The sequence below is a fragment of the Talaromyces atroroseus genome, assembly GCF_001907595.1.
Source record: "Talaromyces atroroseus strain IBT 11181 chromosome Unknown scaffold_3, whole genome shotgun sequence".
Classification (NCBI taxonomy): Eukaryota; Fungi; Ascomycota; class Eurotiomycetes; order Eurotiales; family Trichocomaceae; genus Talaromyces; species Talaromyces atroroseus.
Window position 1 is genome coordinate 1,548,760 of NW_017971435.1, and position 23,004 is coordinate 1,571,763.

The 23,004-nt window shown below is 47.2% G+C and overlaps 7 protein-coding genes across 7 annotated transcripts, besides 1 other annotated feature; 2 read left to right on the top strand and 5 right to left on the bottom strand.

Moving 5' to 3' along the window:
• The first annotated feature begins 490 nt into the window (after window positions 1-490).
• Window positions 491-587: a repeat region (Identified by RepeatMasker using a combination of RepBase library and repeat library created with RepeatScout).
• A 93-nt stretch (window positions 588-680) lies between these two features.
• Window positions 681-1,419, top strand: UA08_03564 (hypothetical protein; the record flags this gene model as incomplete). Its single annotated transcript, XM_020265878.1, has 2 exons — window positions 681-1,019; window positions 1,153-1,419. The coding sequence occupies 2 exons, from the start codon at window positions 681-683 to the stop codon at window positions 1,417-1,419; spliced, it is 606 nt and encodes a 201-aa protein (XP_020121035.1).
• A 790-nt stretch (window positions 1,420-2,209) lies between these two features.
• On the bottom strand, window positions 2,210-5,893 carry UA08_03565 (hypothetical protein; the record flags this gene model as incomplete). The annotated part of the gene is made up of 1 exon (XM_020265879.1): window positions 2,210-5,893. One exon carries the CDS (start codon window positions 5,891-5,893, stop codon window positions 2,210-2,212), a length of 3,684 nt encoding a protein of 1,227 aa, XP_020121038.1.
• Window positions 5,894-6,918: 1,025 nt separating this feature from the next.
• Window positions 6,919-9,140, bottom strand: UA08_03566 (hypothetical protein; the record flags this gene model as incomplete). The annotated part of the gene is made up of 2 exons (XM_020265880.1): window positions 6,919-8,990; window positions 9,080-9,140. The coding sequence occupies 2 exons, from the start codon at window positions 9,138-9,140 to the stop codon at window positions 6,919-6,921; spliced, it is 2,133 nt and encodes a 710-aa protein (XP_020121037.1).
• Window positions 9,141-9,546: 406 nt separating this feature from the next.
• UA08_03567 (hypothetical protein) lies at window positions 9,547-11,377 on the bottom strand (the record flags this gene model as incomplete). The annotated part of the gene is made up of 8 exons (XM_020265881.1): window positions 9,547-10,030; window positions 10,082-10,313; window positions 10,370-10,411; window positions 10,462-10,575; window positions 10,633-10,675; window positions 10,787-10,931; window positions 11,012-11,139; window positions 11,201-11,377. 8 exons carry the CDS (start codon window positions 11,375-11,377, stop codon window positions 9,547-9,549), a joined length of 1,365 nt encoding a protein of 454 aa, XP_020121030.1.
• Window positions 11,378-11,988: 611 nt separating this feature from the next.
• Window positions 11,989-13,218, top strand: UA08_03568 (hypothetical protein; the record flags this gene model as incomplete). The annotated part of the gene is made up of 3 exons (XM_020265882.1): window positions 11,989-12,068; window positions 12,265-12,460; window positions 12,703-13,218. 3 exons carry the CDS (start codon window positions 11,989-11,991, stop codon window positions 13,216-13,218), a joined length of 792 nt encoding a protein of 263 aa, XP_020121029.1.
• Window positions 13,219-13,722: 504 nt separating this feature from the next.
• UA08_03569 (hypothetical protein) lies at window positions 13,723-16,452 on the bottom strand (the record flags this gene model as incomplete). Its single annotated transcript, XM_020265883.1, has 6 exons — window positions 13,723-13,739; window positions 13,806-14,537; window positions 14,606-14,756; window positions 14,809-15,149; window positions 15,222-16,045; window positions 16,388-16,452. 6 exons carry the CDS (start codon window positions 16,450-16,452, stop codon window positions 13,723-13,725), a joined length of 2,130 nt encoding a protein of 709 aa, XP_020121045.1.
• Window positions 16,453-16,742: 290 nt separating this feature from the next.
• UA08_03570 (hypothetical protein) lies at window positions 16,743-22,373 on the bottom strand (the record flags this gene model as incomplete). The annotated part of the gene is made up of 5 exons (XM_020265884.1): window positions 16,743-19,551; window positions 19,605-21,696; window positions 21,749-21,879; window positions 21,948-22,146; window positions 22,190-22,373. The coding sequence occupies 5 exons, from the start codon at window positions 22,371-22,373 to the stop codon at window positions 16,743-16,745; spliced, it is 5,415 nt and encodes a 1,804-aa protein (XP_020121044.1).
• Window positions 22,374-23,004: the final 631 nt, after the last annotated feature.

Sequence of the window (23,004 nt, forward strand, 5' to 3'; positions counted from 1 at the left end):
CCGGAAACAGTGCTGTACAAGTCCACAGATGGGACATCGATGCAGCACACAAAGTCTTCCAGAACAAAGAAGTTGCATGGTGGCTATGCCGGAACTTTAATTGAGATGAAGCAACTAAACAGCCCTAATACAACGCGGGTAATCAACGGTCGTACTGATTGAGCATTCTGGTTAGAATGTCCCGAGCTGCCTACTTCTTTGTCTCGAGACTAAAAGCGAGACAAATTTGGGACGACCTGAATTCAAAAATTCTGGCGGTCAAGGCGAAATCAACTCCAAAGATTCCTTTCACGTATTCGCTGTCCTGCCTGTGAGGGTGCTCCTAGCACAGACTACAGTTAACCTCTACATGCGGATGATCGACAGGGTAGACCCCGAAACTGATGTGATCCATGACGAGTGGCCCTCATCTCTCATTTGTAGCGAGTGATGCGGGTTCGTTTCCAGCGGGTTGGAAATCTTAGCTTCGTGGACTAAACATCAAACCTGACAGCGGATTACAAGACAGAATTTACGCATAAAATGAGAATTACCAGAAAGCCCATTAAGGGTGGGCCTTTTTGATGGCTTTATGGTTAATATTTCGTTGAAACCATTCTAGGATGAGACTTAGGAAGAATACCTCTTAAAGTTTCAAGAGATTTGCGCGTATGCCAGGTCTTGAAGGTCTTTTATTGACTATGAGAACAACTGATGTTTGTCAGAGCTACCTTTACTGCGTAGAACAAGACTGGCAACAAGAAAATTTACCCGCATCTACTGCTATTAATCCAGACACTGATGACGACATCGACACCACGGTTGATGGCAATGAAGAGATCGCTAGCCTATGGAACCACACTACAGGAAAGCCTATCTCCTCTGGAGATTGCATCGTCATGAAACCTGAAGATCCCAATACTCACCCCTTACCAAAATGGGATATCATGAAAATGCAGTGGTGTCTCCAAAAAGCCGCAGCTATAGATGGAACTGCTGATGTCTACGACGATAATGATGACGATGACGATAATTTTCGAGTACCTGCTGAATATCATTAAGCGGAAGACTTCGTGACTTTCTTTTTGAAACTCTCTCTAGGCCCCAGACCCGTGATAAAACCGATATGACGGTCGCGGTATCGGAACTTGAAGCTGTGGGTAACGACAAAAGGAGGACGAGGACGATGCTCGCACAGGAGAAGAATTTCGTTCTTCGGCCCCAACTTCTGTGTCTTCTCCAAAGGCAACTACTGTTATCGGTGCCAATGCTTCACTCGATATCATTGGCGAACCCTCAACGGATCTGTTGGGCCAGCGAGGTATGAAGTTGGCAAGTAACCAGGACATACCCCCAGGTGCTTCAGGGGACCCAGCCCCAGAGCGCTGCGAAAATGCACCCACTGGTGATACTTTGATGACTGGTGTTAGAGCTGACTAGAATCTGCGCCAGTATCTCCATATCTGCTGATTGGTGGTTCCAAATATTCATCTACATTTTCCATTATCACCTTCATGGCGTATAAATGTTGTTCAGCTTTATGGAGTATGACTTTTTAGTCATGAAGTTTAAGAGTAAAATTGAATTCAGTGAGTCCTTCTTTGATTATCTACATATAACGCACAACGAATTGAATGTCTTCACTAAGGTTTAATGCCACAGAAAATTCCAGAATGCGCAGGTTCAGCCTTCCTTGACATAGGGGACAAGCTGATTTCACACGATTAAGGTAATTTTTAGAAGTTTTTATCAGTAACTGGGGTGACTTCATGTATTGTTGTCATACTCTATTTGAAATGCCGCCTAGCACACCGTCCTAGCCTGTGGATACTTAGATTCAGATAATTGTGATCAGATTAATCATAAATGAGCATGCTATAGATGGGCAAGTGCTAAGACGTTTGAGGGCAAACAACCTGATAGACATCAGTCAGTCAGGTATTGTCGTTCCTAGGGGTCATGCCCTAGTACATACGAAATTGGACTCGCGCGTGGAGAGAATGAAAAATGGGATTATCTAACTAATCGAGAATAAGTTTTTTATTAATTTGTAGAATTACATTAAGAATAGGAATTAACAGGTTGGTTTAATATATGAAAAAAGCATCATATAAAACAACGAACAGATGGGTATCATAGAGATGACGGCCGTTATTATAGAAAAATAAGAGTCGTACATATGAGAAAATATTGAAAAGGACGGATAGGCTTTGGGCAGACTCATTCACTCTCATAAAGCCTCTTCAATATCGAGAAGCCATTTGCGAACTCCCTCACGCAGAGTATTGTCCTGGATTATGGTAGTGCGGCGTCGCCCATCCTTGTCTATTGAATAATCTCCGCCGACAAAGTCAACATCACCATCATCACGACAATGAGTCTCCATTACGCTTCGAGCAATTTCTTCAAGCGCGCCGAGCACGGTCTTACGACACTCATTCCGGGGCACTTCGACGGCATGGATATGCGCAGGGGCATGATGAGCGCTGGCAGTATCATCGGATGATCGCTCGTCTAAGCGTGAATTCCTATGCGGTGAGGGAGTCCTAGAGTGTGCCAAGGATGACTGGCCGCTGTGTATCAAAACTCGTTCAACTGCGTCAACCAGTGTTCCATCGACATCCATGACGGGTTCTTCAATAAATTTGTACTCGGTATCATAGGGGTCAACTAAACCAACAAACGCTGCAGCTGAGTTCTTCTGTGGCCGTCCGTTAGAAAAAAAGCCGGCCAGATGACCAGAGGAGGAATTTTCGGGCGCTTGCCGAGGCGTAAGCGGTGAAGGAGTAGTGGCATAATTAGCGATGCCTCTACGTAAAAGACGCAGTCGTTTCACTGTAAATGTACGCGTGTCGGCAATGAGGGTACTAGCAACCTCCAGCCATCGATCGTTGTTATTGGTGTTCTCACCATCGACGCTGGCAGTAGATGCGTGTAAATGAGGTTCAGCTAGCATCGCACGTTTAACATCAGCCTCGATGCCGTGATACGGCCGCACTGCCTGAAGCAGGAAATCCTCATGGAAGTTCTTCAGCCAGCCCGCAACGTGCAATGTCGGCCCATCCGCATCCCGAATGTTAGAATTCATATTAGAGAAGCTGCTGTGGATTGATCCTCCGGCATCCATGCTTGTGATTGAAGTTCGTGCCTTCTTAGGGGATGCTATCGTAGAATCATTGGATGACGATAGAGACAAAAAGCCACGCAATGGAAGATCAACATCGACTATTCCGTCATCGCCTTGAACCGAGAGTTTCAAGGGTGAGTCCTTTACATGATCATTAGAGGCCATCTCTGGTTCATTCTGATCGAGTGAGTCTCTTGCACTTGTTGATGAGCCTGGGATGGAAATGGTTTCTGTTGCCGAAAGGGATTTTGATGGTACATCTGTTGCGGATGCGTTCGACGGCAAGCGGCTTTTACTGCTCTGTTCACTTTGCGCTTCCGAACGACGACGTTCTGATGGTTGCTGTGCCAGGGAGCGTCGCCGAGTTGAGATCGTTCCCTCGGTGTCACCAAAGGAATCTGTGCGTCCGGGCCAAAGCCCGGAAAAGATATTACCAACCCATTTAGTACCAGTTGCGGGATTTGTTCCGTCAGAATTGGTGCTCGAGGTTTCACTTCGGCGCAAGTTTTGTAGGAGCTTCGCCGAAGCATAGCTGTCGATCTCGTCGATCCTTGTTGAATTAGGTTGGTCATGTGGAAACTGTTGACGAGATGCGAAGTAAGGAACAGGAACAGCCGAATCGTCTGTTGTTGTGGACGTCGTAGCTCGCGTGCGGGCTTCATTAGGATTTATCGGTAAGCCAACTGTTCTGATAGAGCGGACGTCAGAGCCTCTTCGATTATGTGAATATGCCGGTTCAGCTTGAGGGGCAGTGTCCGATTCCTCAGTGGCCCTGTGTGTAGTTTCGCTAGATGAAGCACTGACAGATCTCTGGTGTCGGCTATCAGAGTCCTCGGCATTCAGTCTCTGGGCGCGTGCTTTCCGATTGATTCTACGACGAAGAGATTCTTGCCGCAGGAGAGGAAAAGACGGAGGACTCTGAGAAAGCGGCCGCGTCGAGGTTGATGTTCCTGGACGCAAGGGTGAATTTACATGGTCAAGGCGGTTTTTGGCAGGCAGAAAAGCAGACAGAATAAAGATCAGACGCCTTGCAACCATTTTATTGTCTGATATGATCAAAGTGCGGTTAGCGATCGTCGGCTCAGAATCTTGCTGTGCTTTCTGCTGCATTTGATGGCGTCTGCGGTACCACTCTGGTCCAAGGGTATTTAGCCACTCTGTATGGTTCCCCAGGAAAGATGTAATGAGGACGAGGAAAAACAATCCATGCTCCTTATCAGCCATAAGACGCGCGATCCAACGGGCCTCATCACGCCATACGCCCCATCGACTCTGTCCGAGAACAACACGAGGTATGCGCAGAGCTGCTGAGATTCTCTGGGCATTTAGTAATAGTTCTTCTTTGAGCTTACTGTTGTGGGCAAGAACATTTGGTCGGAGTTGAATGATCGTCTGGTTTGTCCTCTGCATATTTGGCATCTTCATGGGCTTTGGTGCACTGGCTGCTTGGGCGTCAACTTTCTTCAGCAGTATCAATATTTCATATCTAGCCAGCTTCTCCAGATACGTCAATGTTCTGGTAATCACATCCCAGCGATCCACTAGGAGGTCAAGCCTGTCATCTAGGTTAGCATACTGGGAAGGTCTGTCGTCTAGGAAAGCACTGCTCCAATGTGGATCCGAGTCCAACGAGAACGACATTTGTTTATGGCTGTCGGAGACTTGAGTGCTGAGCCGTGACATCGGTCGGGCACTGTTTCGCGCTGCCAACGGAATTTGGACGGTGATGGCTACCGCATACATGGGTGTTTTCTTCTCCTTGGCTTTGCGACGTCTATTGAGATCCGGGAACGGGAATCCGTTGTCCGCCAAGCCATCCATGGACAATGAGTTTGGAACGTCCGGGGACTCGATGGAACTGTCCCTCGATTCTGGTAGGTTCACGCTGAACATTCTGGTAATCAGAATAGTAACTCGAGATGACTTGTTGTCCTGGTGTCGATCTACAAAATAGCCCACATTCGGCTGAGCTCCCGTGGAATAAGTCCGTGCGAGTGGATTGCGAGAAGCATTTCGAGCAACTAGCGTATCAACTTCACGAGGAGAGGGTGACAACGCCGTGGTTCCTTCTGGTTCAGAATCCGTTGATAGGATGTGCATTTTCGTCGAAGAGCCTCTGTAGCTAAAAGCGCTACTTCCAAAGATACAATTGAGCAATCCCGTATCGCTGTTTTCCGGGGTTATCCGATTGTGGTAAGGCTCAAGGATGCCTTCACCAGTGGATACTACAGAACTGATGGAACTCCGACCACGTGCACGACTAAAAGCGCCAGCATGCATTGGTGAAGGGGGGATTTTGCGAGCACTTGCGGCTTGTGAGAGTGAGCCATTGTCAATTAGTGGAGATTGAGCTGTTTGTATAGACCCTCTCCGAGAAGGCCCTTTGGACAAACTTGATGTCCGAGAGTGCCGGCCACCTAACGAGTCAAAAACCAGGGGATCCAAGCCCAAACCTTGTGCCGCCGGGTTAGAAGTACCTCTGGAGTCAAGCAGAATGCATGGCTCATCTCGGTCGCCAATTGCATTTTGCGCAATTATGATCCGAAAATCCTTTATCGAATCCAGATCCAGTCCTCCGCGGTCATCATATCCACCGGCGCTTGAAGCATTGGGGGAATTGAAACTCGTCTGGAAAGCATGTGCGGAATTGGAGGATCGGTGGAGAAGGCGAGGATCAGGGAAGAGTAGTCCGGACGTGTGCTCCTCTTCGGTGACGGACTCTAAGACAGCGGGATTCCGTGATGAGTACGCACCCGGGCTGAATGTACTCAGCAAGCGGCCCAGCATTGTGGCAATCCCCGCAAACGATGAGTACGTTGTGACTAGGTCAGTCCGTAAAAAATTGAAGGTTGGGAATTGTGCGGTGGGTGAATGATTTATCGTTGACACTCCATGGTGGTCGATGGACTCGACACAGAGTACCCCTCCTTGTTCACTTGCTCACTTTCTCACCGCAATGAAGCAGCTGCAGTTGCTAAGCCCGGGAAAAAAACAGAGATGCGTGGGTAGATCTGCGAGGCCCGCGGCGAAGTGAAGTGAGGTGAGGTGAAGAGATGTGACGGAAGGGAGGGAGCACAGCGGCGGGTATTTACAGAGAGAGGAGTGCGAGACGAGGCAATGCGGAGGGGTGTCACTAGCAATGCATTAATGGGGTCGAGAACAGGCAATGCAATGTGCTGTGCTCTGCTGTGCTGTGCTGTGCTGTTGGAGACTACTCAAAGTGCTCGGAGCAAGGCGGAGAGAGTATGAAATAATGATACTAGCCGGAACCGGAACGTGGAAAGGCGGTGAAGCGTCCGCCTAATCGGGAAGTTCCCCACGAGGTCTCCCCGATGTCGCTGCCCAAGGCACGCCCTAAGCGCGCCCGCTGATTGGCCCAGCGAAGCTCTGCCTGCATGCCCTAAGCCAAACACACAGAGTGAATAAGATAAGTTGAACTTGACACGAATGACATGCAGCACCGGAAAAGTGGCACTAGCACATGCATGTCTGATGCACGTAAGCAAAGACAAGGATGTGTTCGTCCGGTTACACACGTCCTTTGGCCCGCAGAGATGCCTGAACCGGCAGTCCGTCTTGCCATGCACCGGCGGACCTGGACGCTTTTGGGATTGAGTCTTTGAGCTCTAGGCATCGTTGGTATGTAATCACAAGATCAAGTCATGTAAGTTCTGCTTTCGATATATACCTAAGTATGCTTGGAACCTACAAAGAGAGACAACGACAGAAAACGCCTATCATACATGCAACAATGAAAATACTCAGCAACTTTTTTGGCAATGGAGAGACAAGACAAGAATTAACGCCCTTGATCATGTCTTCTTTGTTTTGCTCTTTACCCGTGCAACGAGCTTCTTCAAATCCACATCCTCTGTAGGGTTATCACGCTTTGCCAAGTTCTTCTTCTGCTTCTTTGACGTCTCTGCAGGTATATCGTCATCACCGCCACCTACTCGTCGGCGTTTACGGCCTTCTTCAAGGAGCGCTTTCATTCCCGAAGTAGCCTTAAACTTGGGGTTCGTAGGATCAATGGCAAACTCATGGCTCTCATACAGATTAGAAAACCGAGGATCAGAGACATCCATCCGGAAGTCATCACCAGCAACTGTCTGGTCTGTTTCCTGCTTGGCTTTTCCTTTCTTGCCCTTCTTGCGCGCTTTCTTCTCTGCTTTCTCAATCTCATTCATGTCAAAGTGTGCCATTCCTGCAGACTTATCATCGACCATCAGAAGCTCGAGTTCAGCTCGCTTGGCGGCTGCGGCTGCCTCTTCGGCGGCCTTCTCTTCGCGCTTCTTGCGTCGTTCTTCTTTGCGCTGAGAATTCTTGACCTTGCCCTCAGGCTCATCAAAGAAAGGATCATCAAAACCAAGGTCTTCCTCAGCGCTTTCATTCTGAGCTTCTCCCTTCTTGGCATCGTCGATCGCACCATTTCCCCCCTGTTTTATAGCTTTCATTTTCTCTTTTCTCTGTTTCTTGCGCTCTCTTTGCTTGCGAATATACTTCTCCACTGTTGTCTCCTCGATCTCCGGCTCGTTCTCAAAGACAGAGTCTCGAGTTGGCTCACCGGCCAAGCCTGACGTAAAAGTGATCTCCATATCACCCACGGGTCCCTTCGATTTGGAGGGCACTGGAGGCTCATCACCTAATCCAAGTAATGTACGCATTCGTTGTCGCTCAGCCTCTTTCTTTGATATGCTCGAGGTCGCCGATCTGCCCGTAGAGGTGGCGGTGGCGTCAATGACTTCCACCTGTTCTTCGTCTTCATCATCAGAACTATCACTCGCAAGGTAGGCTTTTAGATCATTTTCCTCAATTTCCTTCCGTCCACCTTTGAAAGCTTTGGCTTGTGCATCCTTCCGGACTTTGTCATCGGCGTCCCAGGTAAGCTTCACTTTACTGTGTTGAAGAGCGTCTGTGACAAAATCGGATGGTCTGTATCCGTCAGGTATGCGCTCGCACTCTTCTCGTGGTTTATCATCTGAGAAGTCAGTATCATCGGGAACAAAGCGAAGATCAAAAAAGTTGGCGCTCGTGAGGTATTCAGTGCCATCGACGACATCATAAACTTTCTTGGCTGCTTCCTTGGTAGAAAATTCAATTATTGCATAAAAGTACCGCAGTCTCTCCAACTGATAACGTCGTAACTTTGTTGTGTTAAACTCGGCGCCTTCATCCTCCTTCAGAATAGACTTCTTTATGGCTTCTTCTTCCTCTTCAGAGTCTTCCTCCTCTTCGTAATCCAGGTCATCGGCATCAGACTTGGTCGCGAAAATTTCCTTCGGCGGCCCCTCCATTTCCTCTCTTTCCATCCTTTCTTTCCCAAATTCGCTCGGATAGATTGAAACCTTTTTTATTCGGCCGCCGGCCGTAAAACTTGAGAAGACAGCCATTAAATCCTCAGCACGAATGTTGTCCCAGTCAAGATTCACAACCGCAATCCGATTGGTCACCTCTCCTAATGGAACATCTGATTGCTGCTGACTTGGAAATTCCACCTCATCGACTGTGTCGGCAGTGTCCTCTTCATCTTCCTCCTCGCTCGATGACTCGTCGGATGACGACTCTGAGAAACCGCCATCGCGCGCAGGGTCATACCCCCGCTTGTTCACCTTTTCCAATTCTTTCAGCACGTCACTGTCATCGTCAACGCTAATCTGGGATGTATTGTCGGCCTCGTCGTCTTCCAATTGGTAGAATTTCTCGAGTTGTTTCTTGGTGTCGTCACGCTTCAACTTGCGGCCATAACGATCTACTGCGGCATTTCTGGAAAAGTCCTTGTCACGCAGCATGTGCGAAAAACGGCTATCTAGTTTGACATGGGTATGGCGTTTGCTGGGCAAGCGGTATCGAGGGTCATTCTGTATATTGGCGAAACGCTTGTCGGCTGCAAAAATCAAATGGTCAGATGTGGTTCAGTTGATATCATTGGTGCAATAGCTCCGAAGCGAAATACAAACATATGGAGTCACTCACTTATTACCGCATCAGCATTGGCCTTGCCGCTGCGTTTGGCCTTCTTAGAAGAATCCGCCATTTCGGATAGTCTCGACGGACCTGTACCGAGAGAAAAGACTACGGTAGAACAGTGACTGTTGTATGTTCGATTTCTCGAGAGTAAGACTTTGAGAGGGATAAAGTTTCAAATTAAAAAGAAAAATGAGACAGAAGAATGGAGTTGGAGTAGTTATTTCGGTGAAGCAGAGAACTCCAGAACATAATTTTTTGGAGTTGGTCTGTGCACTTATCTGCGATTGCCGCGATAACTAACCAATCAGAACGCGGCGTATTCTTAGACATGATATTCAGATATAGTGAAAATATATATGATTTTATTGTTCATAAACACGCCAGTAGATATAGTATATAGCGTATAATATTTCACAGTGGCTGAGAACCCGTCATCTACAAGTATATACTGGTTAAGGGACACTGTAAAACCCCTAGCAGCCAAAGTATCGGTTCTCCATCCATCGTGGCTCTTCCTCATCTTCTATGCGTCCCACGACGACCTTGACCTCAGGGTATACAGCTGTTAGTCTTTGCAGGCCACGTCTACCTGCAGCACAAGTAACAAAGACTATTCGGTGCTCCTGGACTCCGTGGTCAATCAGGACTCGGACTGCCATCAACGCAGCACCTCCGGTAGCCATTTGGGGGTCCAGAAGCAGCACAGTAGAGTGAGTTTCGATTTTGGGAGGTAATTTGAGATAGTGGAGCTCTGGCGTGGAAGCCTCCTTGTTCATTTGGATAAGAAGCCTTCCAGTAATGCAGTCCGGTATGGTGCGCTTCAGGGCTGTTTCTAGACATGAGCCACCTCTCAAAACGGCAACTGCAGAGACAATACCATCGGGTCGCACGCCGTGGTATTGTTCTTGCTTCGGCGTTTGAACAACAGTGGATGTATACACCATACAGTCCAGTGCCCTAAACACAGGGAGTCAATAGATGCATACAATAGTAGTGTGAATGGCTTACCTTTCAATGAGGAGCGAAGCCAATCGATCAAAGTAGAAGACAAAATCAACTTGTTCTGTTGACGGATCTTGCAAAATCGTGTGCATTCCTACGAGCTGCGAAGTTTGTTCGACGATTAAGACATTAGAAGAGAGATCCTCCTCTGCTGCTAGCGCGTGTAGCTTCATAAGGTCTGAACTGTGCTTCTCGCACTTTTCCTGTAGTCGTCTTTTTATGTGTTCAACGACCATACCTTCAATGAATTAGTTTTTATCTCCGATTTATGGGGCTTCATGATCAAAAATTTACCAATAGCCGTTTTATTTTCTATCCCTCTCGGGATAATAATGTCTACATCGCTTTAGTGTATGCAACCAAGAATGAGTGGGTTGAAGACAAACCTGATATGTGCCGTTGCGGCTCAACATACTTTGTATAGGATGGTTTAACAAACGTGAACCACTGCTGTATAATTCCTTCGATATCTCTTCCACGTTCTTTGACATCACGTAGGACTGTGCATTTCTATATTAGCATTGTGGTGGTTTGGCCTTGATTACAAGAGAACATACTTCTTCGACCGAGGCATACATCCATATCAGCCTCGACAAAGATCTGGGACAATCTTAGCTTTCAGATCTTCGAAAACCAATAGAACAACCAAGTCAATGACTGTGACTGTGGAAGCCGAAGATTGATAAAGGGTGGATCGGACTTTAGTCTTACTTTGGCATCGAGAAGTTCTAGAATTCTAGGATCATGCAAAGCGAGAATTCCTTCCAGGATCAGCACATGAGGCGAATAGAGAGGTGTAGTCTCTTTTTGACGCTGGTGGTCCTTGAATGAGTAAACTGGTATGTTTGCCCTCTTCCTAGAATAACCAGTTGGTCGTCTTGTAAGTGCCAAAGGAATCGAATGGCTAGTAGTGAGGCAATCGTTGTTTAGACTCACCCTTGCTTCAAATCTCTAAGAGTTTGTACTAGGACATCGAAATCAAGCGACTCGGGACAATCAAAATCGTGCTGGTTCATGTGTGCCCTTTTGTGCTCTTCAGGACTTAGAGTTTTATAGAAAGAGTCCTGCAATCTCCCATGGTTAAAGATCTCTAACGACGAAGTCAACACGCATGACATGATTTACCATCACAAGGATAACGACCCAGGGAAGATTGAGGGACTTGACGATCTCCATGGCCACAGAAGTCTTGCCGGAGCCAGAGCTGCCTGCGATGCCTATAATACTGAGATCCTCCCATGGCGGGGAATAACCCTGCTTGAGGTTGGTTGCTGTCGAGTAAATGGGCGGGCGAGACTCCATGGCGTCAGGTTGGCTGTTCTGCAAAGATAAGAGAGCAGGCAAGGCAGTTACGCGATGGTTTGAAATTTTATTTTCTTCAGTCAGGTACCGGGCTAGAGACAATGACTGCGCATACTCGAACCATGCATTGCCCCCAAGCCCAGAAGAATTTCAGCAGCCAGGCATCGCCGTGGAATTGAGTGAGCTCCAAAGATATAAATTTGTGAAGCCCGTCGCCTGACACTTTACCGGACCCGGTAAGCGCATGAGGCATCAAGGCTCGCAAAATAAACGGGCCAATCAGAAGGGCTCACAGAGTCCGCCCAGGCACTCGGGCCGACTCGTCTGCCGGCCTCAACAAACGGCTTTTTCTTTCCAGCCTCTCGCTTGATCTTCTCCTTCTTCCTCACTCCTCACTCTCTTCCCTCACCAGCCACGCCTCAACGTCACTGCGCAAGCCCCATGGCTTTTGCTCTGACGTTAATACAAGCGTCATATTTGCTTCATTGCCATCAATGAAATTCTCCCGAGTTGCTCTCTCCGTGTCGAGCAAGTCATGGCTTCCACTAACATGGTAATACAAATCCTCTGCCGCGCCACGACGTTGGAACGTGCACCCTGACCTTTGCCAGATGTCTCCAACACCATCGACTGCGACGCCAACATGGCATCAGTTTGAACGCAAGGTGGACGAGGTCAAACCGTCGAAAACGTGAGTTTCTTCTATATATTTCTTTGCTGCTATGGTATCATTTGCGTGATGTGTTAAATATCAAGTTGGGAATCTCTCCGAAAAAAAACTTGTGTGGAGAACATAATAACTTGTCTATCTGATCTTTCAAATTTCTATTCTCAAGAATTCAACTCGTCAAAACCTCTGCCGAACTTTGACTGACTCGTTCGGACAGGGACATTAACTATCTTGTTATGGATTACCTCGTCACCAATGGTTATCCCGCAGCAGCAAAAAGATTTGCTGTCGAAGCTAATATTCAACCCAAAGCGGATATTGAATCGATCCAAGAACGAGTAGAGATTCGCAGTGCGATCCACTCAGGTGACATCCAAATAGCCATTGAGAAAATAAACGAACTTAACCCTCAGGTAAGACTTCACACAAATGCCTCGTTTGATTCATCTCCTTTCATTTTTCTCTTCTATTTTGCTATGATTATACCAGTTTCATGCACCACTCATATACCCTTCTGGGTGTTTGATGAAAAAAACTCATCTTCAGTCCTCAGTATGAGCAACATAGAATGTACCCGTCTTGAACATCGGAGCTTTCTACTTCGTTTTGCGGCTTGATGTTTTGGGATAGCGCTAACGTTGTTTTGCGTCTACAGATTTTAGATGAGAATCCTTCTCTTCACTTTTCACTCTTGCGCTTGCAACTTGTAGAATTAATCCGTAGGTGTACATCAACACCTAATGCGGATATCACACCTGCACTCGAGTTTGCAACGTCCCAACTTGCACCCAGGGCACCCACAAACCCTCAATTTCTTGAGGATCTAGAACGCACATTAGCGCTTCTCATATTTCCATCCGAGAACTTGACCCCCTCGCTGGCGCCTCTTCTTCATCCGAACCTGCGTAAGGACATTGCCACAAAGGTCAACGAAGCTATTCTAAAAAGCCAGGGTGCTCGTAAAGAAGCTCGCTTACGCAATCTGGTCAAGCTTCGCGCTTGGGCAGAGCAAAAAGCTCGAGAAACCAAATCGGGAATTCCTGATATTCTTGACATCGGCCTCTATAATGAGAAACAAAGTGCAAGCGACCACTCCCGCTCCAGTCACAATGGCAATTCCGATGATGCTGTCATGACCAATAATGGAGACATTGATCCCATGATTGCGTAAAGAAGTTTGAGACCTTTTTACGGCTTGTCTCTTCATATTATTTTATTATGTGTAAACGAAATTTGTCTCTTAAGCGTGGCGTTGGGGTTTGATTTATGGGTCATTGGAGTTCGATGCAAACGACTGACTACATCGTGAAACTCATACTTTTGAAGTTATGAGCCAGTAAGCATAATTCCATCTTGATTTGATTCTGTCGATGACTCGATTCTCTCACTCAATTCTGTGCTTGACAACTTATCTATATGGTATTTGCGTTATTATTGAAGCATCAACGAGACTTTTACATAAGTTTATATATATTCATAATGTAAATCTCTCGTTCATATTAAGCGACAGACAAAACCAGTCAGGTAGTGATCCAAACAAGAGAAAATATGAAGTAATTCAAATATATGTATTTGATTGGCACATTTATTTATATACAGAATCATTTCTAAACGGTATCAAGCCAAGAATTCTACGAACAAACCCACCCCTGAAAAGAAGAAAGTCGCTATTGTTTCAGAAACTCATGATATCTGTAGCACATTATTTAGTTAGTATCTGTCCGTCTGCAGCAAGAATTGGGAAGGGAATCAACATACCTCTACCAAAGAACGCCCTCTTTGTCCAATCCATGGCCAGCAGAGAGCGGGTCCGTAAACTGACACTCTGCGAAAAATAGATACTACGCCATAGATAAACAGCCAATAGACCCCCGGCAAAATTCATGCCGCCGAAATCAAAGATAGCCGCGTTGCCGATATAAGCCAGACTGCCCAAATGTTGGTATTTGAATGCCTTGTATACTGCCTCGTCGAGATCGCCATAATCAACCTCGTTAGCCCTCATGCCGGGCATTGCTTTTGCGATGTGGTTGAATTTGCGGCCGAGATACTCTCCCTGTTGATTGGCGCGTTGTGCCGTGGCAGGTAAAGAGGTAAGCTTGGAATCGATTTGCATCAACAGTTCGTGTAACTCGTCAAAGTCGAGGGTTCCAGAATGGTCTCGGTCATATTCCTCGAATAGTCGATCTACTCGCCGGAGATGGTTGGCAGCTTGCGGGAAACGCTTCTTGACTCGATCTGCTAGATCTCGCCATTCGCTAAAGTTGAGGTGTACTTTCTCTGGGTCCTTGCCCTTTTCCCACGCTATCGTGCGGAGGAAGGCAACCATATGGTCAGCGATGTTGTTTTGAACGGTGGAGCAGTCACCGATAGCGTAGACATCACCTAAGGGCGCTCCGATCAGTCGCAGGTGCGTGTCTGTTTCCAAAGCATGCTTGTTGTTTTGTGATTCAAGCTTTTTGGCTAATTTCTGGGCGAAGGTAGTTTGCGCTATGTTCCAAACCCGATCGTCTTAGTTATTGACGTGTATATATATGCGGTGAGGAGTTTGAACTTACCAACTCCGGTTGACCACAGACAAAAGCCCATTGGAATTTCCTTCGTCACAGTCTTCCCATTCTCCTGTTGTGTGAATAAGATCTTGTCCGGACGCACCTCCTTGACTCTAGAATTTGTCAAGACTTCGACAGAATCGTGTGCAAATCGTGCCTGTAACAGACAATTAGTCATAGGCTTGAATTTGAGAACTTCAGGTACATACTTCAGCATATTTTGACAATGCTTCGTCATATGTATTCAAAATATGGCCTCGGCTCTGAATAAGGTGGACAGATATCTCATTTCGTAGAATCTTAGGAAAGTTCTTTCTCAGGTCTTCATTGAGCAAATCGTATAGCTCTGCCGCAAACTCCACGCCTGTTGGTCCACCACCACAGACGACGAATGATAGCAGCCGTTTGCGTTCTTCATCCGTTGTCGTTGGCAGACATGCGAGTTCCATATTATCCGTAACCCTGTTTTTTATTTGTCGGGCGTCGTCAATTGACTTGAGCGTGTGGCAGTATTCGAGACCCTTGACGCCATGTGGGTTGGTAATAGACCCTGGGATTGTAGCTTAGTAAATGCAGACATTATAATGGGAGGAGTTGATGATGATGCATGAAAAAGACATACCAACAGCGATTACGAGCTTATCATAAGGAAGATAGAAATTTTGTCGTTGACCATTAGCATCCACTTGAGATACCTCTACCAATTTAGACGAGAAATCCACATCCTCGGCCTCGGCCTTCAGGAAATGGCCTCGAAGTCGGTGAACGATGCGCCGCACTGGTTCCACAAGCGACTTCAAACTCAGCGTTCCAACAGTCGCCGATGGAAGCATGGGCGTGAACAAGAAGTAGTTAACGGGCGATACAACGGTAACGTGATAATCACCCGGGTTTAGTGTCTTGAGAAGTGCGACACTCCCCCAGCCGGTACCAAGAATAACCAGCTTGGGCTTATCGCGCTGTGCCTGCATAGCTTCGCTATCATCATCGTCCACCATGACCTCTGCGATGGGCAGGTTCTTGGGCCCACCGCGCTTTGGGTTCAACGCCAATTCCGACACGGGGATATCCTCCATACTGGGGTCCTCACGATAAGTGGTGGCATCGTAGAGGAAGACACTAGCAACGACCACTCCTCCGCCAATAATGAGAAATCCAAAGTACGCGAAGCCATGATATAGGAACCGAAGTGTGGGATAACGCCATATGGTTGCTTTCACGCCGGATCCGTAGTGAAGACTACGACGGAAGGGCGGGACAGACTGCTTCCTAGCAGATCTCTGCAACGAAGAGGGAAGCTGTGCTCGGTGAAGCGAGAAAGGGCGACAGGATGCGCTCCTGACTGTTCGAATGGCTTGGAATCGATTCGATGGACGAGAAGACAACGACGCTGGAGCGCCGGTCAAGCGCCTCGTCAAGGCCGTCTGCATCTGCGGTGAAATGCGACTAGAGCAATCAATATACAAGCAAACTGACGATAAAAGAATGCAGCAATAACATGAACTAGCAATTGGTGACAGAAGAGGGGTTGTTGTTCTTAGTGTTTACACGCGAGGTTGAGAGTGGTACCTAGGTCGTACTTAAACAAGAGAGAAAAGGTACGACGGAATGATCCATGGATGATGAAGCTGGCGAGAGCTGGCCAATGGGCGCCGCTCAGCCTGCCGTGAGATCCGCGACGTCATAGGCACGGGACTTCGGCACTTTTCATTTTTGCATGTCCGACTTCGCGGTTACATATAGTTAGTTACTGCAGGTTGTCTATGTTAGTTGACCTTTGTATCTTACGTGGTAGCTTTCTGTTCAATGGATGAAGACACAGAGTCCAAAGTATATGGATTATGCAATACCATGTGTATAGCGTCTGCGTTGGTGAAGTTCTTATAATACACGGGTAAAGAGGATATTCAAGAGAAAAGAAAGCATGGGTTAAGTGAAACAGAAGATGCTAGAAAAAAATATACACACATAAAAGTAAAGCAGATCGGATTCCATCTGTATGTCGAACCCTTTCCTCGCCGAAAAACGCCTCGGTGGAAGATAGCCAAACCCCAAGTCATGCAAAAGTAAATGAAAAAGGAAATAATAATTTTTTTTTTTTGAAAAAAGAAAAAAACATCATCCAACTCCGTTGAGACTCCTCCTATGTTTGAAAGACAAAAGAATCTCCCATCTCAGAGCTCGATCGCTTTTTGCTGCCGGGAGGTCGACCTCTAGGTCGTTTTGAAGGCAAACCACCATGAAGAGAGTTCTTTCGTTTCATGGCTTTGCTACCGTTGACTTCCTTCACGTCGTCGTCGGCAGCATCATCAAGATCGTCTATTTCAACATCGTCGTCTTCGCCATTAGGTACCTTTAGCTCGTCGTCGATAGAAAGTAAAGTGGTGAACATTTGACATTGCTGAAACATATTGTCCTCGCTGTCAAGGCAGGTCATGATTTTCGTTACAGCCTCCCAGTAGCGGTCACCGGTAACTCCGTGGACCTTAGTCGGAGCTTTGTTAAGTTCTTTGATGTTCGCCTTATTTCCATTATGTCTCATATTGGAGTTGACGCCGTACTGTCGCTTCAGATGGGTTCTAGTCTCCCAGAGCATCGATAGGACAGCAGCCGCAGTTGCAAGTTGGCGCAGTATGTAAGGTTTAACCGCATGTGGAGGGCTTACATTCACCTGCGCACCGGCCACAACTTGCTCGGATACAACGGGTACCTCCAGCTGGGGAGGAGACAGCTCGGTCTCGATAGAATGTGCAACGATGGTACCAGTAGCCGAAACAATTCTTTCCATGCAAGTGATAGTTGGTAGTAACTCCGCTAACTGGGCGTAGTCAAAGAAAGCAATGTTTTGACAGACAAACCTCGCTAGAAGAAGATGTTCGGGAGGATTGCCAGACACATCAAGGTTCTTTAAGTCAATGTTTACCTTGGAGCAGAGATTAGCAAGAAATTTCTTCTGGTATTTACTGTTGCTAATCTTGACGATGTTGAAAAGAGGAGAAAGCTTTGCAGTATAGGGACGGGCCAATGCCCCCGTGGAGTCGCCAACAACGTCTCGTTGATAAACAAAGGCATCCTGGATGGCTCGCATATATTCCCGTTCAAACATAGATTCATATTGCTGGTGGAGCATTTTATGCGTCTCATATGCTGTCTTCGCTATTGCAGGGATGGTTGAAGTTTCCAAAGAGACCAAGACACCAGCACATTCTTTAGGATGCACGAGACCTTGGCGGTTAATACTTGATATCAGCTCGATGGCGGTCAGCGCGTACGCATCCTGACTAGAGTGGGCTATCCGAAGCATTTCATGTAGAAAGTGCTGGGCAATTAGTGCTGCTGCACCATCATTGTCATTGGCTTTCAACGATCCGCCTAATCGAGTTGCTGCTTCCGGATCCGACGATTCAGCCGTAGGCTGAACAAGCTTCTCCAGTTTGCCTTCATGAATGGCAAAGAATTCAGAGAAAGCCCGAAGAATGATGTTATGAAGACTAGCATTGTCTTCTTTGAAAACAGACGATATAACTTCCCTGGGTTCTTCCCGGCTGAACTGCGCGGGCCAAGATTGACAAATAGATCCGAGACTTTCGAGTGCCATTGTTCTCAGTTCCAGTGGTTGGCCTTGATGCACGAAAGGCAAGATGAAATCGACCAGGAGACCAGCTACCGAGCCTCCTCTCCACGAGACAAAGGCTTTTTTGAAATGTGGTTCAAATTTCTCGAGATCACAATGCCGTCCCACGCAGCCTGCAATACGAATGTAGCTGCGAGCTCGGTTCAATAAGTCTGTCTTACTGCCGTCCGTAAGATCAACTCCTCTAGCTTGCCCGATACCCTTCAACACGGAGATTGTAAGTTTGACTAGCCTGTCTGCGTTTTGTAGGACCCCGTTGATGGTCCAAAGACATGCCATAACTTCATTCAGTTCGGATCGAGCAAGTTTTGCCACGCTCTTGAACAGATCATTCTGTACATCTTTGAGGAAGGTATTATGCGCTGAAGATATAAAGGGAAGGACACTGCGGTAAATTATAACCACAGAGCGGAAAAGAAAGAGGTCATCGGCAGTGACAAGATGCCCAATGTATGGATGGAGTGCTTGGAGTTGCTCAGAGCTGAAAAGCTTCGCACTAGCCTTCGCAAAGATGGTAATCGTTTGAAGAAGAGCCTGGTGATCTATTTTCTCCAAAGCACCAGGGTCATCCACAAGTCGCTCAAACATGTTTGCGACCATCGCTTTGCAGACCTTGAAGTTTTGGCTTGGGACTTTAACCTTATCAGAAACAATTTTCTTCAAGTATGACCCTAAGCTATCCACCGCAGTCTCACTACGTTGCACTAAGCTGATCACAAGGGAGACTTGTTCACCTAATGCAACTTGAGCTTTAGGATCATCGTGCAGATTATCAATCACCACGACGAATGGTGTAAACCAGATTTCGTCGATCGTTTGTCGGGCCTGAACCGCAACAGCTTCTTCGTAATCGTTTGTTCTTTGAAGCAAGCTATCGAGTATAGCAAGCTTGAGTTCCTTGCGCATAGTATTGAAATATATATCCTTTAACAGAGATATGCAGCGCTTTCGAACACCTGCTGTGGCATCAGCCGCACAGGCGAGAATAGCCCGACACCCCTCCTCTTCAAGCCTTGGTTTGAGTCCAATACACTTGGCTATTAATGAAAGCGCAGAATCGCGAACCATGGGCGAAGCATCAGCTGCACACCGAAGCACCACTCGCATCACTGAGGTGTCACGATCGAGCAAACTTGGGTCTTTTTCAAGCATGGTAATAACACTTTTCAAGCTACGGCTTCGAACTTTTGCCTGGTCACTCGTGATAGAGTTCAAAAGAACCTTGAAAATAGTATCAAAGGCTTTCGAAAAGCCCATATTTAGAACCGTCAGGATGTAGGCAAATTTCCCGTGAGCTGTCGAAATCTTGTCATAGTGGCTGTCGTTCAGTTAGATGTATTCAAATATAACACGTTTTTGTATACCACTTACTTATTAGTCTCTAGCCATTTTGGATCTGACAAGAGCCTAGGGAGAATAGATAATAAATCATCAAGACCACGATCCTGTTGAACAGTCACAGCCTTATCTTCTGAATCGTAATATGTAGATGTAATCGTCTTAGCCCATTGAACCACGTAGTAGCCCCGAGCACTGGTAAGCTGCCAGTTGTCGAGGTCACGGTCCTGAAGGTACTCCAAGGTAATACGATAAGGCCCATGTGACGAGATCAAATCCTGTACGTGCAAAGCATGCCTTACGTGATCGTCGTAGAGTTGCCGTAAATACTCAGTAACTTTGTTGTTTGCATCTTCCATGGAAGGAATTAAATGTTGGGCGGCAACTGAAAGATCCGAGATGCCAGAACCCATCCAACCGAGTAATTCAAGGGCCATGTTTTTGGCGGTAGCTGAACTCTTGTCAAGCTCAGCTATACCGATCATGTGAGATGCAAGAATACGAAGCAATAACTCAGCAGCGGGCCAGTCTGTCGAGCCCAAAACACTAATCAAATCCTCTGTGAAAAGATCCAATATATTTCGGTAAGGTTGATCGCCCGTTTTGGTGGATGTCATTGCTCGTTGGACGATAAATTTGATAATGTATTGAGCACTACGAACCGCGTTGTCGTAAAGTTTGTTCGCCCGACTCGTAAGGCGTTCCAATGATAACTTCAAGCCAAATTCGTCCTCGGAGTCACTCTCTGCTGCTGCTGCTGCTGCTGCTTCTTCTTCTTCTTGTACATTATCTTCTTCCTTGGTGTGTATCTCGCCCTGATTTTCGTCCGTATCTGCTCCGAGTAAAGGATTTCGCCTCGCTCTGCTCTTTTTCGATTGTGGTATGTCCAAAGCTGTGGTTTGCACAAGCTGTATAACCAGGGCCGTAAGCAACTGTATGGCTTTACCATCAATCAATTTGAACTGTCGGGCATTCTGACGGGTTGATGGTAATTTCTCAAGTGACACCAGAATCTCGTCTAGAATGAACGGGCGTTGGGAGGGATAGCGGGAGAAGACCTTAGCAAGAACGTCCATTGCTGCACGACGCACAGATTCAAATTTCTGGTATCCAACGGCGGACTCTTTATCATTATGTGCGTTCTCGACGAAAATCAACTTGGTTGCCAAGAACTCTGTAGACGTGATAATGCCCTCAGAAACGTCTATTCGCGAGAGAAAACTTGCCAAAAGACCGAGCAGCTTCCTGGATTGATGCATTAGGGTGCCAATTGTCTTTTTTTCACGAGACACAAGCTCGAACAGCCTTGAATCTTCGCTAGCAGGGCGTACTTCCACGGCAGGAATTATGCATTGGTCGAATAAGGTTGTCAAGACATTTGGGATTGCTTGTAATAAATCTTCAGGGCATAGGTCTCGCTCGGGTCTTCGACTAGACATGGTCTGAAGTAGTGTGCCAATGGCGAGCAGTGTGTTGTATATATCCTCCAGCTTTTGAAGCCAAGCATGGGTTTCAGAGTCGTTCAAGGCATCATCCAGTCTTAGGTCCAGACCTTGTGCAGACACTATAGGGTTCTCGCAGATCTTCTGGATCCTAATGAGATATTCGGAAGGGATGTCATGCAATCTCCCAAAGCTGACAACTTTCTGCAAGGACTTTTGAAGCCGACCATGAGCCTCAGGGCCAAGAATAGGCTCACTGACCTCCAAAACATTAGCACTCCTGAACATGGAATTTGAATCTCGGCTGACGGCTGCTGATGAGGTGTCAGGCTCCAGTTGATCTTCTGCTTCGAAAATCTCATGCATGAGATCTTGTAACTTCAAAATAGCTGCGTCTGCCTCCTCCTTCTGATCTTTGAGCCTTATATTGGCTACAGAAGACTCCCCATCCACATTCAACTTTCGCTTCTTGACGCCACCTTGATCGGCTACTGAACGAGACCCGCCTGGCGAGCCGAACGGGGGAATAACGACGGCAGGCTGGAGGAATCTCCCTGATCCTGGTTCGGAAGACATTTTCTTGTTAGAAGCACTGGCAGCGAGCGATGTTGAGGGGAAATGGCTTGGGAGGAAGGAGCTACCGGCGGTCCTCGCACCTGACGAAGGCAACTTGGGTTCGGGATCTGTAGACAACGCATTAGTTTCGGGTCAGATTAAACGTCGAGGTTCCCTCACAGTTGAATGCTACGTCAGTTCCATTCAATACCATTTTCGCGAATGGGCTCAGGTTGCGAGTAAGTGCCGAGCGGTCGTCACGTTGCGCTGGCTTGTTCGCCCTTGCCAGCCCCGTCGGGAGCTTGAATTTGCTATAAAGAAACAAGGTCTCATTAGCGAGGAAACAAAGGAACGCCATGCCCTGTGTGAGTATGCGTACAAATCCGACAGTCTATCGGCGTTAAGGTGTTCGTTCACTAGTTCTCCATAGACAGCCATCAGTCGAGGGGACTTTCCAGATCCCAGCCGAGCTTCAGTATCAAGGTCTTGTATCATTTTACGAGCAGCCGGTCGTGGGTATGCGGGAAAATTCGTCGACGATTGCCCGGCGACGTCGGGGCGTGTGATTGCGTCTTCATCTGTCAGTGAAAGCTCAGTGAGAAGGGCGGACTAGGGACATACCTAAACCGAACACAGGCGCGGTGGTCATTGGAGAAAATTGCAAGGCTTCATCCACCAGCAACGGTCGCGTGGGAAGCTGGCGCATCCCACTCGAGACGCCGTTGGAGGCGCCATTTGGAGGGCCATGGAAATGGTTCTGACTACCGATGACCACCTGGACTGCTGGAAATCGACCCTGATCCATGACGTGCTGCTGCATCCCAGGGCGGGAGAACTATTTTGAGCGTTGGCACAACCATGCAGTTCTGATGTGCAGCGGTGCTTTCTAGAACAGTAGGACAAGTCATCAAATATAAGCCATGATCGCAGCGTCAACAAAATAATGTCCAGCTCAAGGCTCACATAGTAATAACTGGTAGTCTAATCCTATTTGCAGGCCGGGCTGGCTCCACTCGGCATCGCGCGCTAGCCTGCCTGGGACCGCATTGGCTCAAAATTTCCTCAAGCATACATATAAAAAAAATTATCCTCAGACATCAGCTATAGCACTGCAGCCAGAGGAATACTCCAGCATTTCCATACTATACCACGCTCTATTTATAACACAGTCTACACCATGTCCGCCATTGGCTCGCTGATATTCTGCACCGACTGCGGTAATCTACTACAAGAAAGCACTGGCTCCCCCGATGCGATTCTCATGTGCGAGGTGTGTGGTGCGAAAAACAAAGGTATGCGGCGTCTATGGCAGCACTCGATGCATGATACTGATATTTACTCCAGACACTCTATCCCAAACTATTGTCTCCGAGTCGAAACCAAACGCTTTTCCTTCCGCCTTGAGGGCAAAAAGGTCTGCCTTGCAGACATTGACT